Below are 17,306 nucleotides of genomic sequence, written 5' to 3' on the forward strand. Positions count from 1 at the left end.
GCTTCTTTCAAATATCTGAAACATTTTAAGAATTTGAGAAAAGACATTTCATTTTAAATAGTAAATTTAAGTTCTATAGTACATCCGTCCACCAAAAATAGTCATGAACGTAGAAACTTAACTCGTCAAATAATCTAACACAAGACTCTCTGATGCAAGGAAGCACCAGAGAGTCTCTAGAATGTTATGCAAATGTCATACTATTAGCATTTTGTTTTTAATTAAGATCAATATACTATGTTGCTATTTTTGCATTTATGATGTTAAAATAAGAAAAATAGTAGTACTATCATTTTGTTTCCATCACACTGACACATGCCAATTTTGCATTTGCCGTCTCATGACAGTGATTATGACATGTGGGATGGAATCATTAGCCGCTAATTTTCTCCAGAAATCTATGCTTTTGTCCACATTCTAATCTCCTTTGCTATCGTGTCCCACAAACATTTGTTGCTGTCCTTCTCATTTGGGGTCATAAATTTGAAGTTGATTCTTGATTTCCACTAGCTCATCACTCTGTCTCACAGCTTCTTGCATTGGTAAGTTCAGGCTCAGTTGTGTGTGTGTATTTGTTTACTAGTGTTATAGACTTGTCTGTAAAAATTCCCATAAGAAATGTGATGATCAGTTCTTGAAATACAGAGCAAAGACTGGTTTTTTATGTTTACTTCAATGTGATGATCAGTTCTTGAAATTTAGAGAAAAGACTGGTTTTTTATGTTTACTTCAGTGTGATGGTCAGTTCTTGAAATTTAGAAAAAAGATTGGATTTTATGTTTACTTCAATGTGATGGTCACTTCCTGAAATTTAGAGAAAAGATTGGTTTTTTATGTTTACTTCAATGTGATGACCAGTTCTTGAATTTAGAGAAAAGACTGGTTTTTTATGCTTACTTCAGTGTGATGGTCAGTTCTTGAAATTTAGAAAAAAGATTGGTTTTTATGTTTACTTCAATATGATGGTCACTTCTTGAAATTTAAAGAAAAGATTGTTTTTTTATGTTTTGTTCAATGAGAATATGAGTGATCATAGTTGATAAATGACAGTGTGTAAACTGTATATATGGTGACATATTATCAATTCTTTGATATATGAAGGGGGGAATGTGATTTCTTCAACTATCTGTTAACAATGGCTGAATCAGTGTTCCTCAAATATAAGTTGAAGCTTCCAGTAAGCTCTAATCCGCGAAGCCTGGGGTCATTTCCGCGTGTTCAACTACATTTTCGAAGCTATGAACTACACTTAAAGAAGAGTAATTGCTTAGGACAATCCATCAGTTGCTCTAGTAGGCCTACACCGGTCTCTGCAGTAAGCTCAGACCGTGCACATTCCATAAGCCAGGTATTTTTCGTCTCAGAGCTATCTATGACTCTTTGCTTCCAAATTCTTGCTGAGTAATGATTGTGAGGAATACAGAAACCTCTGCGAGTGAAGCACAAGAGCTTCAAGGAATGGGACGAGGTCACAGCAAAATTCGCTGGAGCTGCGAACATCCCGTTTCTCTTACTGCAACTGCCTCAGATCATGCTCAATTATCAGAATCTGATGGCAGGGAATAAGTCTGCACTTTTGGCTGTTCCATGGCTGGTGAGTGGTGACAGATTCATATGCCTTCCTTACTTTTTTCGAGCGTGAAGTGTTGTATTCGTTTCATCACTTTTGCTTGTAGGGTATGCTTACTGGATTGCTCGGGAATCTTTCTTTGCTCTCGTATTTTATCAAGAAGAGGGAAAGTGAAGCAGTGGCGATCCAGTTGGTAGGAGTCGTGTCCATATACGTTGTCCTTTGGCAGCTGGCTATGGCTGAAGCTATGCCTCTTCCCCATTTTGTGGCCACTTCCATAGTGACTGTGTCCGGTGTCGTTATAAATTTGATGAAACGCTTCGATTTGCTTGCTCGTGGAGTCTGGAAATATTGGGAAGAGTTTATTACCATAGCCGGCCTATCTGCACTTCCACAAGTAAGGAACCTAGCTGCTTACATTTGATTCTTCGGGCGGTGTTAGTTAACTATGCTGTGGTGCAGGTCATGTGGTCGACTTTCGTCCCAATAGTACCTAACACTGTCTTGCCCGGCTGCATTGCCCTTTTTACCGCAGTGCTCGCTGTTTCTATGGTTAGTATGTGAATCAATGAATAGTTCTAAAGGATATGAAAGTCTTCTAAGAAGCTTGTTACTTTTAGGCGCGGATGGGGAAACTGTCGAAGAAAGGTGGATCGATATCTGGATGGACAACGACTCTTCTGTTTATGTGGATGCCTGTTGCACAAATGGTTATATTTCTTCTTCAAAAGATGTAGTATATATATATATGCAATGAGTTATTGTCTAATGAGATGTGCTTCTTTCATCCTTCTATTTTAGTGGACAAATCTTCATAATCCTGCAAATGTCAAAGGTCTGTCTGCGGTCACAATGTTGCTGGCCATGGTTGGCAACGGCCTGCTGATCCCGCGAGCATTACTCACTCGAGACTTAATGTGGTATGTTACAGTCACTTGCAATGATTCTCAATTTCTCATCATCAACTGAGCCTCAAAAGTGACTGCTGCAGGTTCACCGGTTCGACTTGGGCGTGTGTTTTCTACGGATGGGGCAACCTTGTCTGCCTGTACTGGTATACTATACACAAACACAACAATATGTGACCTTAGTAGAAATTTGTTGAACTTAATGAAATTTGGTTGTGGTTTCAGCTTCAATAGTATCAGTTGGGAGTTGTTCTTGGCTTGCAGTCTTGGCTTTCTTGCTTGGATAGGTATGTTTATGGTCTCATTTAATTGTTATGCATATATATTATATAGTCTAAATTTAGTCATGAATTTTGTGTGTGGACAGGAATCACTTTGTGGAGAGATGCACAAGTCCATGGACATCCCTCATCCTTCACTTCTTTGAAGCACATCATTTTTTAACATTGATCTTACAATGCTTATTAATACATGGAGCAAAGTGAATAATGTGTAGAAGACATGTGCAGTTTTCCTGCCGTTAATATACTTTGGTAGATTACTTGTGGAGGATAGAATGGATCTTTAGCAAAATACTAGTGATCGGAAACACTATCATGACCCTTGTCACGTTTTCTGTCAATGTATAACCCTGCAGGTTGTAGGTTGTAAAGATGGAATTGTTGCACAAATGATTACATCTTCGTCATTTGATCGATTTGTCAATTTTGTTTAACAATTCTTTCTTTCCATTCATTGTCTTCAAGAAGATTGAAAGCATCAAAATTAAAACTTGATAACATTTTTTCAGTAGAGCTGAGTCGGTAATTGTGAGAGGATTTGTGTGTTGTTTTGATGAAGCATAAATAAATACATCGGAGTTGTATGTTGAGCATAGGATTCCAAAAATACTTGTGAAAAATGACTTGTCATTTTCAGTGATGTTTTTATTTTTGTGAGCATGTAGGATGTTTGTTAAGCATATGATTCCACCTCCACCTCATCTTCAAGAGCACCTGAGATGTTTGTTGAGCACAGGATACCACCGCTTGTAAAATAAATAAAGACTTGTCATTTTTAGTGATTTATTGATTTTCGTGTGTAAACTATACATGAAAAAATTTATTTTTTGAGTTGTCCCATTAGAAATGAAACGTTTTCTTAAATGGAAACATGATCTTCTCTATTTTTTCATATCTTTTACTTTATTCTCTCTTTATTAACTCACAAAAACAACATCACATAAAACCTCGTGTCGAAAAACAAATATTTCATATTTAATGGGACGAAGGGAATAGTTGTTATTCCATTTGTTCGTCATTAAGTGTCTCATTTGCTTTATAAAACATTATATTTCAGTTTCAAAAGCTATGAGATTTAAAAGTCAACAAAATTTATCAAAAAATTATGATTTAAATGACAATTTCTCTTAAAAATTTTAACTCTCCATTATAATACTACCTCCGTCCACAAAAAATAGTTAAAATTGTAAATGACGCGAGTTTTATTGTGTAATTAGTCTATTTGTGGTGGACGGCCCAAAATAGTAAAATTAGTCTATTTTTTGTGAACGGATGTAGTAGTACTACATTACACTATTCAATTAATTTTTTTAAATTAATTTTAGTGCAATACCCCCCCCCCCCCCCTCTCACAATAGGAGTCTTATTTAGTTATGGCACGAGTTTTTAAAAATATAAAGAAAAGTGGTTGAATAAATTAGTGAAATATGGTCCCACTATATATATATATATATATATATATATATATAGGGATGTGATCAAATGAAAACTCTAAGGACTCGTTTGATAAAAAAAATGGGATATGAGAAGATATGTAAAACAAGATAAGAAATACGGGCTTCATGTCAAGATATGCAAAGATATGATTTTTTTCCGTTGTTGTTTGATAGAAAAGAAATTATCTAAATTTGTATTGTATATTAAATAACATGGCTTAACTTGACAAATTGGTGAGATACATAAACAACGTTAATGTTATAATTTTGGTAAGATTAGATAGGGCCCTGGTCTTATACTGGGCTTTGAGTTAAGCTTAACTATGATATCAAACAATTAAAAATGTCCATATATAATTTTCTATCTTGGTATTACTAACTTATCAAACATGTCATAAATATTGTACAAACTCAAAACTATGATCTGGATAATTGAAAAATGTCAACAGATCACAAAAAAGCATCAATAGGAAAATGTCAACAGAATTTCAACGGTAGTAAATGATTGATGCTGTGTTGATATTGTGTTGATACTGTGTTGACATTAAAATCTTGAAATTTTACACTGTGTTGATATTGTATTGAAACTGTGTTGAAGCTGTGTTGAGGAGTTTTGAGTTTGTACGATATATAAGTTTGCATTTTATCACTACCATATATATATATATATAGATACTATATATATATATAAGGGAGCATTAGGGTCCTATTACACCATAAGTGTCTTTTCTCTTCTTAATATTAACCATTAGATTGATGGAATGGATGGACTAGATTAAAAGGACCAATCTAATCTCGTGTTGCATTATTAGTGCATTTTCGTGCATTAAAAGGGTATAGCAGTAAAATAACACACCAACCCAGCAGTTTCAAAACGGAAGGTCCGATAATTACGCGGCATTTTCATCGACCTTTCATCTCCTCCCTCTCTCTCTCACTCCATCACTTCACATTCGGTCAACCCAATATCTCCCCTAATTCTAAAACACCAGAAACCCTAGCCGCTGGAATTCAGTTTCACGAACGATTCCCGCCGTGAAATCGCCGTCGGTCAACGATTCTTCCTCAAAAAAGCTTCTTTTTGGGTTCGCGCGCTCGGTTGTTAGTCGATTCATCTCCTAAAAACCAAAAAGGTGTGGTTCTGAACTTTTTTTTTATGCAGAAACACTCCTAAACCTCGATTTGCGGTGTTTACAAACGCTACCAGTAGCAGATTAACAATTTCTGGAGTCCTTTGAGTTTCGATTCGAAATAATGCACAAAATTGTTTCGCTCGTTTTTTTCGGAAAAGATGAAATTTCAACAATTATAGTAAGGGTTGTGTTCATTCTTGCTGTGTTAAGTAATTTTCTGAGGTATATTTGGGTTTTCAGCCATGAACTTCAGATTGGGAATAATGCACAAAAGTTGTCGACTTTATCTGGATATGATGAAAGTGTGAGCATTTGATTTAGTGCTGTAACCATTACGGAAGTGTATGTTGGATTTCTGACCATGACTTTTAATGTGGGACGGAGGGAGTATTATTTTAATTGAGAGAGAAAATTAATATTTAGTGTAATATTATTATACTTGTAAAATTAATATCAAACAAATTATTAATACTATATAAGTAAAATCACTAATGCAAATTATAAATACTCCTACATTTTTTTTTAAAATTATAGTATCATATTTGAAGTTAATTAACGGAATTGCCGCAACATTTGTTTTTAAACAACATTTTATTTGCACTGCAGTCGCAGAGGACGACGATGCCCCTTTTTCCTTATGTGCATGTGTTTTTACTTATCAATAAGCCAGGTAAAACACTATCCTGATAGTAACATTAGTGTGACAATAAAATATAAATTTATATGCATACGAATTTCACATTGCTAGCATGACATATTATTTTGAGCTTAGAAAATTTAATTAGCTTGTCTAAAACTTGTTAGACTTAGCTTAACCGGTATATAAAAAACATAATATTTAAAATTTGTTTATGAAGTAAAAGGAACCACATTAGACTTATAGGCTGTGTGTTAATAGTACTATGTAGCTTGACAGTAGCTTGTGATTATATCTTGATGATATACTATGGTGGCGTTCGGTTTGCAAGACTAAATAGTGCTAAGATATAATCCAAGATAAGCCATGACTCAATCTTAGACTAAAAAAAGATGTTTGGTTGGAATGTCAATTTTAATACTCCTTAAAGCATGTTTGGTTTGAAATATTATATAGTGCCAAGATAAGGTATATTTACTATGATACCCTTCTAATACTTCTCCCAATCATTGAGTCTAATATTTTAGATCATGTATGAATTTGCTCCAAATAAACAAAAATAGGTTCAATTTCATTTTCAAATAATGATCTGGGAAGAACTTTATTATTTTATGTTTCAGTATTATGAGGTGATGGTCTACCTTAAATTTTTCAATTAAAATAATAGTAACAAAAGCACTATGTTAAAAATGATGAACATGCAAATCACAAGAGCATATCAATCAACAAATTCTCTAATTAGTTTTTCTATGGTTTCGTTAAGAATCTGTGTATTAGCCTAGTACTTTATCAATTATCAATTCATACAATCCAGGTAGCAGGTAGCAGGATAACACCATTTTCCGCAAACACAACATTGATGGCATAAAACCACACAAACACTACCAATCAATAGGAAATCCAAAATATAGAGAAAACAGAGATAATCCATAACATACTAGTCAACTAACATCCTAATTTCTACAAAACAGTTACCCAAATCATCATATATAAAAAAATACGGAGTAGAATTTAGAATTCCTTGATGAAATCGTTAATCCCATAGCTTGAATTTACCTTCGCACGATTTCGATCGCTTTTTTACTCTTTATAAATTCCCAAATCTGATTGTTTTTTTCCTCTCTCTCCCCAAATCTCTCCCCAAATCAGATTCTCTCTCTTCTCAAACTCAATCAGTCTTGCAAAATGGAGGATATCGATAATAATTTGCCGAATTAGTAAGGGTAAATATGGAAAGTTAAGTAATTGTACGTGCCGATTAATTTAGTCGGTGGGGTAAGGCCCATATGACTAATCCTATGACTATTCATCATAGACTTAATCTAGGATTAAGTCAAAAATATAGTATTATCAACCGAACATGAGATTAATCTAATTTTGAGGTTTAGTATGGGCAACCGAACAGGGGCTATGTATTTATAGGGGATTAGGATGCTTCGAATTTCTTCTAATCATATCCAAATAACTAAATCTAAAGCATTCATGTTGGATAATAAGCACATTGTGTGTTGATATCTTCCGGAAAAATCCGCATAATAAATCATAAATTTGTTTGGAAACTTCTACGACGCCTTCAAAGTTCAAAATGAGATTATAGGTTAAATTGGACTTCAAACATTTGATGCTTGGTTATATTTTTCAATTAGTTAATTCAAAAGTTTATTATAAAGTACTTGTAATTTCATATAGCAAATAGTAAAATATCACGTTAAGAACTTTTACTCTGGATCGACTGAGTAAAGATAGCATTTGAGAATTGAGATTGACCAACATCTTTATTATAATTTTACTTCTAATTAAGTAACTAATACTCCCTCCGTCCCCCATTACTTGACACAGTTTGCCATTTTGGTTCGTCCCCCATTACTTGACACACTTCACTTTTTCCACACTTCACTTTTTCTATATTTGGTAGTGGACCTCATATTCCACTAACTCATTCATACTCACATTTATTATAAAACTAATACTTTAAAAGTAGGACCCACATCCCACCAACTTTTTCAACACACTTTCCATTACATTTCTTAAAACCCGTGCCGGGTCAAACCGTGTCAAGTAATGGGGGACGAAGGGAGTAACACCTAAACACATCTTTAACCTACACATATATAGGTTGCAATTTCTCATTTTATGAATACAAAATTTTGACAAGAAATAAAAGAAAAGTTAAACGTATAAGCCATTTGTCTCAATAGAAACGAAACGTTTTCTATTTTGGATTGTACCATTAAAAATAAACGTTTTTCTTAAAATGAAAACAATATCATATCCATTTTTTCTTCTCTCTTAGGGCATGTTTGATACTCCTGAAAACATAAGAAAAGGGCCATTAGCTGTCAGTTTCACTGTTTGATGGCAAAGAATATTTTCTTGTTGGCCCGAGAAAAAGTAGAAGCCCGTGGATGTATTCTTGTGTACGCCAGTTACCTTTTCGGAGCCATATGGTGCGATTCTATTCTTACTCCGAATATTGTATCCAGAAAATAATTACTTTCCCTCACTGCCCCTTCTTCAATTTCAACGGCAAGATGTTCAATTCAATTAAGGGAACAAAAGAGAATCTATGGTTACAAAAGTGTGACCGAAATGAACAAAGAATAAGGTGACTGTGAAAGCCGTCGGTCGGAGTCTTTTAGTCGCCAATATTCTGATGAAGAAACCGCAAAACTCAGAAGAATCGATAGAGTCCTAGATGAACCTCTTCCGATTCGAGCGCCGCCAACAGATTCTTTTCCTCACCAGAGGCAGAGTTGTTCCAGGTGTACCGACCGAAGTTGATTCGAACGAGGTTCGCGAACGAGAAAAGCAATGAATATACATGCGAGTAGGAACATAAATAACTTAATGGAAGATGGATTCTCGAAGACGAAATTCCGGGTGCTTAAAATCTATAACGATTTGAAGGGGGGAAAGGAAGTCAATATCTTCCGGCGGAAAACTCGCCGGATTTCTGAAGAAGAGAAAATCAGGTTGTTATGATTGAAGAAGGTGAAGAAGCCAATATTTGATTTTCTGACATTAATTTTGTGGGTCGAGATTTTGATTTGTGAAAGATTTCATCATGGAAGTGTGTAAATTTTATGGTAATTTCAGATTTCATTTAGCCGGAGTGAATATGTGGCTTCGAGTGAAGAAGAAGACGAAGAGAATTTGAGGTCGTTTCATAGAACAATAAATCTATGCAACCAAATTTTGTACAACCAAAAATTGATTTATTTGAGATAAAAGTAATTTATTTATGCATTTAATTAAAAAATATAGACATATATATAGTACAGGGAACGTGCATAATATTATGGTATTTGTGTATAATTTTTGAATTTTTTTTAACCATAAAATGTAATTAATACATACTTTAATTAAAATTTGAAAAATAATGGAGAACTAATTCAAATATAAAAATAAAAAATTGAAAATGAGGCCAAAGACTAATAAAGTGTTTTTAATTTGTTAACTAACTATATTTATTATTTTAATATTTAATTAACACCTCAAAATTACTAATATAATCTTATTTTGGTTGTACAAAATTTGGTTGTTTATCATTACTCTTCATAGAATATTGACAATAAGTGAAGTGTAGAATTGTACTTTATTATGACTAAATAGGTTTCTCACTCTTCCGTCAAACAACGCATCATGTTTATCAAACAAATATGGAAGAAAATAGTTTCTGGTTCATTTTCTTGATTTTATTCTTGGAAGCCCTTTTCTGGGTTTGGGTATCAAACACACCCTTAATCTAGGATTAAGTCAAAAATATAGTATTATCAACCGAACATGAGATTAATCTAATTTTGAGGTTTAGTATGGGCAACCGAACAAGGGCTATGTATTTATAGGGGATTAGGATGCTTCGAATTTCTTCTAATCATATCCAAATAACTAAATCTAAAGCGTTCATGTTGGATAATAAGCACATTGTGTGTTGATATCTTCCGGAAAAATCCGCATAATAAATCATAAATTTGTTTGGAAACTTCTAGGACGCCTTCAAAGTTCGAATTGAGATTATAGGTTAAAATGGACTTCAAACATTTGATGCTTGGTTATATTTTTCAATTAGTTAATTCAAAAGTTTATTATAAAGTATTTGTAATTTCATATAGCAAATAGTAAAATATCACATTAAGAACTTTTACTCTGGATCGACTGAGTAAAAATAGCATTTGAGAATTGAGACTAACCAACATCTTTATTATAATTTTACTTCTAATTAAGTAACTAATAACACCTAAAAACATCTTTAACCTACACATATATAGGTTGCAATTTCTCATTTTATGAATACAAAATTTTGACAAGAAATAAAAGAAAAGTTAAACGTATAAGCCATTTTCTCAATAGAAACGAAACGTTTTCTATTTTGGATTGTATCATTAAAAATAAACGTTTTTCTTAAAATGAAAACAGTATCATATCTATTTTTTCTTCTCTCTTTACTCTCTCTTCATTAACTCATGCATATAATTCTGTGCTGAAAACCAAATGCATGTTTCATATTTATTGGGACGGAAGTAGTATGTTGTGGAAAATGAAATCTTAGAAAACTACATCAAATGAATGGTGAAGCAATTGAGACCTCAAATCCTTGCACATTTGTGATGATAGTTATTTTAAATTTATTACTACCAAGTGATCTAATGTAGCCAACCAAAATTGCACCAAATCACCAACCATTGCTTCTCTCAATTCATAGCTTATATTGGAACAAGCACGAGCTCCTACTATGAAACATTTTCAGAACATGAGAATTGTTAATATATTACAATAAATAAATTTGAAGGTTGCATCATATTGATTCATGATTTCCACTAGCTCATTACTCTGTCAGTTGTGTGTGTGTTTACTACTGTTATAGACCTGTTTGTAAAAATTCACATATGAAGTGTGATGACCAGTTCTTGAAATTTAGAGAAAAGATTGGTTTTTTATGTCTACTTAAATGAGTGAGTGATCATAGTTGATAAATGACAGTGTGTATAAACTGTGTATGGTGACATAGTATGTTGAGATATCACCAATTCTTTGATATATATGAAGTGGGGAATGTGATTTCATCAACTACTATTTGCCAACAATGGCTGACTAATTGTTGCTCAAATACAAGATGGAGCTTCCAATAAGCTCTAATCTGCGAAGCCTGGGGTCATTTCTGCGTGCTCATCTACATTTTCGAAGCTATGAACTACGCATAAGGAAGAGTATTTCCTCGCCAATCCATCAGTTGATCTTCCATAGCCACTTCCACAAGTAAGGAAACAAGTTGCATACATTTGATTCTTTGGGGGGTTTTAACTATGTTGTGGAGCAGGTCATGTGGTCGACTTTCATCCCAAACACTATCTTGCCGGGCTGCATTGCTCTTTTTACTGCAGTGCTTGCCGTGTTTATGGTTAGTATGTGAATCTATGAATAGTTTTAAAGGATATGAAAGTCCTCTAAGAAGCTTGTTAGGCGCGAATGGGCAAACTGTCGAAAAAAGGTGGATCGGTACAACCACTGTTCTGTTTATGTGGATGCCTGTTGCACAAATGGTTATATTTCTTCTTCCAAGATGGGTATACATATGCAATGAGTTATTTTCTTTAAGAGATAACATAAAAGGTCTGTCTGTGGTCTGGCCATGATTTGCAACTGCCTGCTGATCCCACGAACACTACTCACGCGAGACTTAATGTGGTATGTTCACTGGTTCGACTTGGGGTGTGTTTTCTACGGATGGGGCAACCTCGTCTGTCTGTACTGGTAAACTATACACAAACACAGCAACATGTGACCTTATTTTGGATTAGTAGCAGTTTTTCTGTAGTTGAACATATGAAATTCGGTTGTCGTTCCAGCTTCAATAGTATCAGCTCGGGGTTGTTTTTGGCTAGCAGTCTTGGCTTTCTTGCTTGGTTAGGTATGTGTATGGTCTCATTTAACATTTATACAGAGATATTATAGTCTCAGTTTAGTCATGACTATTATGTTTGGGCAGGAATCACTTTGTGGAGAGATGCACAAGTGCAGGGACATCCCTCATCTCATTTTGGACATTGACCTTTATACCATCTTAGTACTTGTTGCTGTTGCTGTTGCATCTCGGTTGAGTTGTTGTTCAAGGCGACGACATGTCCATGTCTGCGTGGTTGAGTTGTTGTTCGAGGCGACAACATGTCCACACCTGCACGCAGAATATATGGTTACAAACTTACAATGCTGACTAACATATATACTTAGAGCCAAGTGAACAAGATGTAGAAGACGTGTTCAACGCAAATTTTAAGAAATTGTTTGATTTTGTGGAGAAAATTATATGAAAAATGTGTCCAACGACAAACTCAGATGAGCCAAACAGAGAAAGGAATTCTATCTTATTAATAAGCCAATCTCCTTGGCTTGGCCTCAGTTGACAAGCCCACCAATTCCAAAGGCTCGGACGTATCACACAACTCGAGAGCTCGTACAACTATACTCATGCTTGGACGACGCTGTACTTCATGTGAAAGACACATCCGAGCAACTTTAGCCATCTGTTTCAAGGAGCCCAACATAATCATGCATGATATCATTTGCAAGAGACTTCTATACCATGTTATCTACCTTTTCAACTGCCTTTTCTGGGTAGTCTCCTTGTAATCTAGCATCCACAATCTTATGTACCTTTTCAGAACCGAGTTACGGTAAAGCATAATATTACTTGTCAGTAAACAAAGACGCGTTGACAAATGAGTTGCTGCATACCTACCCATGACACAAGCTGGTGCAGATGCCTTTTGGGACCACCTGTCAAGAAGAGCTCAAGGAGAATCACACCAAAGCTGTAAACATTACTTGTTTGAGTGTGCTCAGTCCATCTATATATACCATTCCAAATAGCAGCAATTACCACAAATTCAAACTCATCACTAAATAAAACTTAGAAAAATTTATGTACATACTCTGGGGCATCATAATATCTCTCCACATTCTTAGGATGACACTGTGATACACAATGGAGAGTTTATAAGCGTGGAAATAGAGAGGTGGTTTGGCCTGCAAATTCGACGGAGTAAAGAAGGGGAAGCGGTTGCAAGATTATCTCGACTATACTTATTAGCATATTTAATTTGTTACATTTATTTGCATATCAGTTTGTTGCTAGTATTCCTCATTCAGTTAATTGTAAAGTCTATATATATTGAAGAGCCCAAAGGACTAGATCATCTTTGGGAAAAGTCAGTATATTGGACGACATAGTCGTAAGGCCTCTTTGGAGGATTTCTGCATTGTTACATTCTCTTTTCAATCAATAAAGTCGAGTTTCCCCTTTTCCATCTCCCTTGTTTTAGTAAATCTGTTGAGCACCCCTTGTGCTCTTCTTAATCGGTCGCCTTAACTCTATCAATTGGTGCGGTGAACGATGATAGCAACTCGGAGTACGGACTCTCGTCTAGACGGGTTAGAGAAGGCGGCTAGGGAACTGGAGACGGGAATTGATGCCCCCCGAAATCAACTCAAGACCACTGATGACCGCATTTCAGCGGTCGCATCTCAACTGGAGTTATTTATCGCGGAGGTACAGACTGCTCTGTCAACGGGCAAATCGACCGGGTCATCAGCCTCAGGCACTGCCGATTCAACGACTAAGGAGGACCCACCTACGGCGAACCCAGGGGGAAATTCCACCATGCCCATGCCCACTTTTGACGGCACAGAGGCGGTGGCTTGGCCAGCACGAGCTGAGCAGTATTTTCTGGTATCTGGCACGGTCCCCGAGAAGTAAGTAAAGGTGGCTATGATCGCATAGGTTGGCCCGGCTTTGCCATGGTACCAGTTGCTTATTAAACGCACCCCGAATTTGGATTGGGACTGTTTTGTGCAGGAGCTTATGAAGCGCTTCGGAAACAATGGCGCTGTGGATGAGTACGAAGCGTTTGCGGCAGTCCATCACACTGTTGTGGCAGCATTCGAGGCCCGATTGGCCTTAGTTCCGGATCTGGCTTACCACCAGTATTTGGGTTTCTTCATGGCAGGCCTACGTCCTGAGGTTCGGATGCAGATGAAGGCTGCCAAGATCACAAACTACACTGATGGAGTCCAGTTTGTACTGGATGTCGACCAAGTGGCCGGAAATCCACCGGCCCAACCCCAGTCACCTGTAGGAACATTCCAGCAAGTGTCACAGGCACCCACATACGGCAGATCATTTAAGAAAGGGCCCCCTTCGTCCAACTCCTCAAATTCTGTAACCGGTCCTTTCCGCAACTCACAGCGGAATTTTCGGCAAATTTCTTCAGAGGAGTTTAAACGACATTTGGCAGCAGGTACTTGTTTTAAATGCGGTCTTAAGTATGGAACAACGCATCGCTGCTCTCCTAAGACACTGAATGTACTGGTTTACGAGGAGGAGGAGGAGGAAGAGGAGGAGGAGGAGGACCTGCTAGATGACACGACTCCGGAGGAGAAGGAGGCAGTGGAGGAAGATATTGAACTTCGGCTGTCAGAATTGTCTTTCAATGGCCTTGACACATCCGAGACTATGAAGCTTTTCGGATCCCTCAATAATCACGATTTATTGGTGATGGTAGACAGCGGTGCCAGCCATTGTTTCGTGTCGGATAAGGTGGTGGCACAGCTGCAGTTACAGGTCACTCCTACCGCGCCTTACTCTGTCCGATTAGGTGATGGATCATTAGTCCGGGCAGCAGGTATTTGCCGTGACATTCCCTTATTACTGGCATCTGAAGTTTTTGTGGTATCGTGCTATGTTTTTCCTCTGCGAAATATCGATATAATCCTGGGTGTTTCGTGGTTGAAATCTCTGGGAGACGTCACTGCAAATTGGGATAACCTCTCTATGAAGTTTCCTTTCAACGGGAGGCTGGTCATACTCCAAGGAGACCCCACCCTCACGCGTCGGGAGTGCTCTGCACGGGACATACATGCCTTGGAATCCGGCGAAGAAGGCTGGGTTTTGTGCTCCTTAACCAGCCCCGCCGAGCCCAATTTTGATTTTGCAGATAACCTGACTGATGCGGCCCGACGTCAGCTTCACGACCTCACGGCAGAATTCCCAGCGGTCATGAACCCCACGACCACTCTGCCCCCGAGCCGACGAATCGACCACAAATTCCACTTCAGCCAGGGTCACTCCCTGTCTCCGTTCATCCTTACAGATACAACCACTTACAAAAGGACGAAATGCAGCGGCTGGTCGTAGAGATGCTTGCCTCCGGGATTATCCAGCCAAGCACTAGTCCTTACTCAAGCCCAGTCCTCCTCGTGCGGAAAAAGGACGGGTCTTGGCGGTTCCGCGTCGATTATCGCGAACTAAATAAGCGCACTATACCGGATAAGTACCCAATTCCGGTCATTCAAGAACTCCTCGATGAATTGCATGGTGCATGATGGTTCAGCAGATTGGATTTGAAAGCTGGGTATCACTAGATTCGCGTCGCGGCCCCGGATATCCACAAGACAGCTTCTCGGACTCACTCGGGCCATTATGAGTTCCGGGTCATGCCTTTTGGCCTGAACAACACCCCCGCCACTTTTCAAAGCTTGATGAATGATATTTTTCGCCCTCTCCAACGGCGGCATGCGCTCGTTTTCTTCGATGACATATTGGTCTATAGTAAGACTTGGGAGGCGCATATTTCTCACCTTCGCCAGGTATTTCAGCTCCTGCAAACCCACTCCCTCGTGGTCAATCCCAAGAAGTGTCTCTTAGGGCGCAACGAGGTCGAATATCTTGGTCACATTGTCTCGGCGGCCAGTGTACACATGGACCCATCCAAAATATCTGCGGTGGTTCGTTGGCCTACTCCGACGTCACTGAAAGGAGTTAGGGGATTTTTGGGTTTGACGGGCTACTATCGGCGATTCATCCGCAACTATGGAAAAATCGTTGCTCCTTTAACTGCCCTTTTGAAGAAATCAGAACACACCACTACAAAAAAGGGCGTGGGTATGGCCTGCCGAGGCGAGCAAGGCGTTTCACGAGCTCAAGTCGGCATTGACTTCGGCCCTCATCCTCCCGATTTTTCAAAAGAATTTGTCATCGAATGTGATGCGTCGGGACGGGGCCTGGGGCAGTTCTTATGCAGGAGAAGCAGCCAGTTGCCTAGTTTAGCAAGCCCCTTTCGTCGAGATGGCTGACCAAGTCGGCTTATGAGAAGGAGTTGATGGGCCTTGTGTTGCCGATCCATCATTAGCGACCCTACTTGCTCGGTCGCTGCTTCGTAGTCCGCACCGACTAGCGGAGTCTGCGGCACCTGTTAACTCAGCCGCTGTCCACTCCTGCTCAACAAAATTGGGCAGCCAAACTTTTGGGGTACGAGTTCTTGGTGGTTTATAAGGAAGGACGTTTAAATCGGGCGGCGGATGCTCTCTCTCGTCGCGATGACGACGCTATCGAGCTCTCTGTTGTATCTCGACCTATACGGGTCGATTGGTCAATGGCCCAGGCTTCTATTGACTCCGACGCCTCCTTGGGGAAGATCAAAGCAGCTTTGGAGGCCGGTGAGCCGTCAACGCCTCATTACGAACTCAACCATGGAGTCCTTTTCTACAAAGGCCGTTTCGTCATTCCTGCTTCATCCCCTTGGACAACCAGGCTGTTGGCAGAGTTCCACATCACGCCAAGTGGGGGACACGCGGGAGCCTACCGCACTTACCGCCCCTTGCATCTAATATTTATTGGCTCGGCATGGTGAAACACGTCACAAACTTTGTTGCTGCCTGCGCTACGTGCCAGAAAAATAAATCTGATACCCAAGCGCCGGCGGGCCTCTTGGCCCCACTGCCCATCCCGGAGAGAGTATGGGAAGATGTGAGTATGAATTTTTTGTCGGGTCTCCCCAAGGCTGGGGGTGTGGATTGCGTGTTTGTCGTGGTCGATCGTCTTTCCAAATATGCCCATTTCATAGCTCTGCGTCATCCGTTCTCGGCAAAGCAGGTGGCAGAGATTTTTACTAAGGAAGTGGTCCGGCTTCGTGGAATTCCCCGTTCCATCGTCTCCGACCGCGACCCAATTTTTATCAGTTCCTTTTGGCAGGAGCTGTTTCGCGCCACAGGAACCAAGCTCAAGATGAGCTCCGCTTATCACCCGGAGACCGATGGCCAAACGGAGGTGATGAACCGCTGCCTCCAGACTTTTCTGCAGTGTTTTTCATCGGAGAAGCCACGCCAGTGGAATAGGTGGTTGGCTTGGGCGGAATATTGCTACAACACAAGCACTCATTCGGCGTCAGGCATATCACCGTTTGAGGCGTCGGGAAATGAGGCGTTGGCAGCCGCACTTCCAGAGGAAATCGAGGAGGGTGAGGTCCCTGTTCTCCAGCGGCGCTGTTGGACCAGCGAACGGTGACTC

The 17,306-nt window shown here is 38.7% G+C and overlaps 1 protein-coding gene and 1 pseudogene across 1 annotated transcript; both read left to right on the forward strand.

The window, feature by feature from the left end:
- Window positions 1-400: 400 nt before the first annotated feature.
- LOC125207675 (maltose excess protein 1-like, chloroplastic) lies at window positions 401-3,166 on the forward strand. The gene is made up of 10 exons (XM_048107116.2): window positions 401-542; window positions 1,102-1,348; window positions 1,424-1,594; window positions 1,677-1,967; window positions 2,033-2,122; window positions 2,191-2,280; window positions 2,372-2,490; window positions 2,562-2,624; window positions 2,704-2,765; window positions 2,846-3,166. The coding sequence occupies exons 2-10, from the start codon at window positions 1,136-1,138 to the stop codon at window positions 2,920-2,922; spliced, it is 1,176 nt and encodes a 391-aa protein (XP_047963073.1). The 5' UTR covers window positions 401-542; window positions 1,102-1,135; the 3' UTR covers window positions 2,923-3,166.
- Window positions 3,167-13,355: 10,189 nt separating this feature from the next.
- LOC148923566 (uncharacterized) lies at window positions 13,356-16,093 on the forward strand (annotated as a pseudogene).
- Window positions 16,094-17,306: the final 1,213 nt, after the last annotated feature.

This window comes from Salvia hispanica, chromosome 6, assembly GCF_029641045.1.
Source record: "Salvia hispanica isolate PSC_SH4W2 chromosome 6, Shi_PSC_v1, whole genome shotgun sequence".
Classification (NCBI taxonomy): Eukaryota; Viridiplantae; Streptophyta; class Magnoliopsida; order Lamiales; family Lamiaceae; genus Salvia; species Salvia hispanica.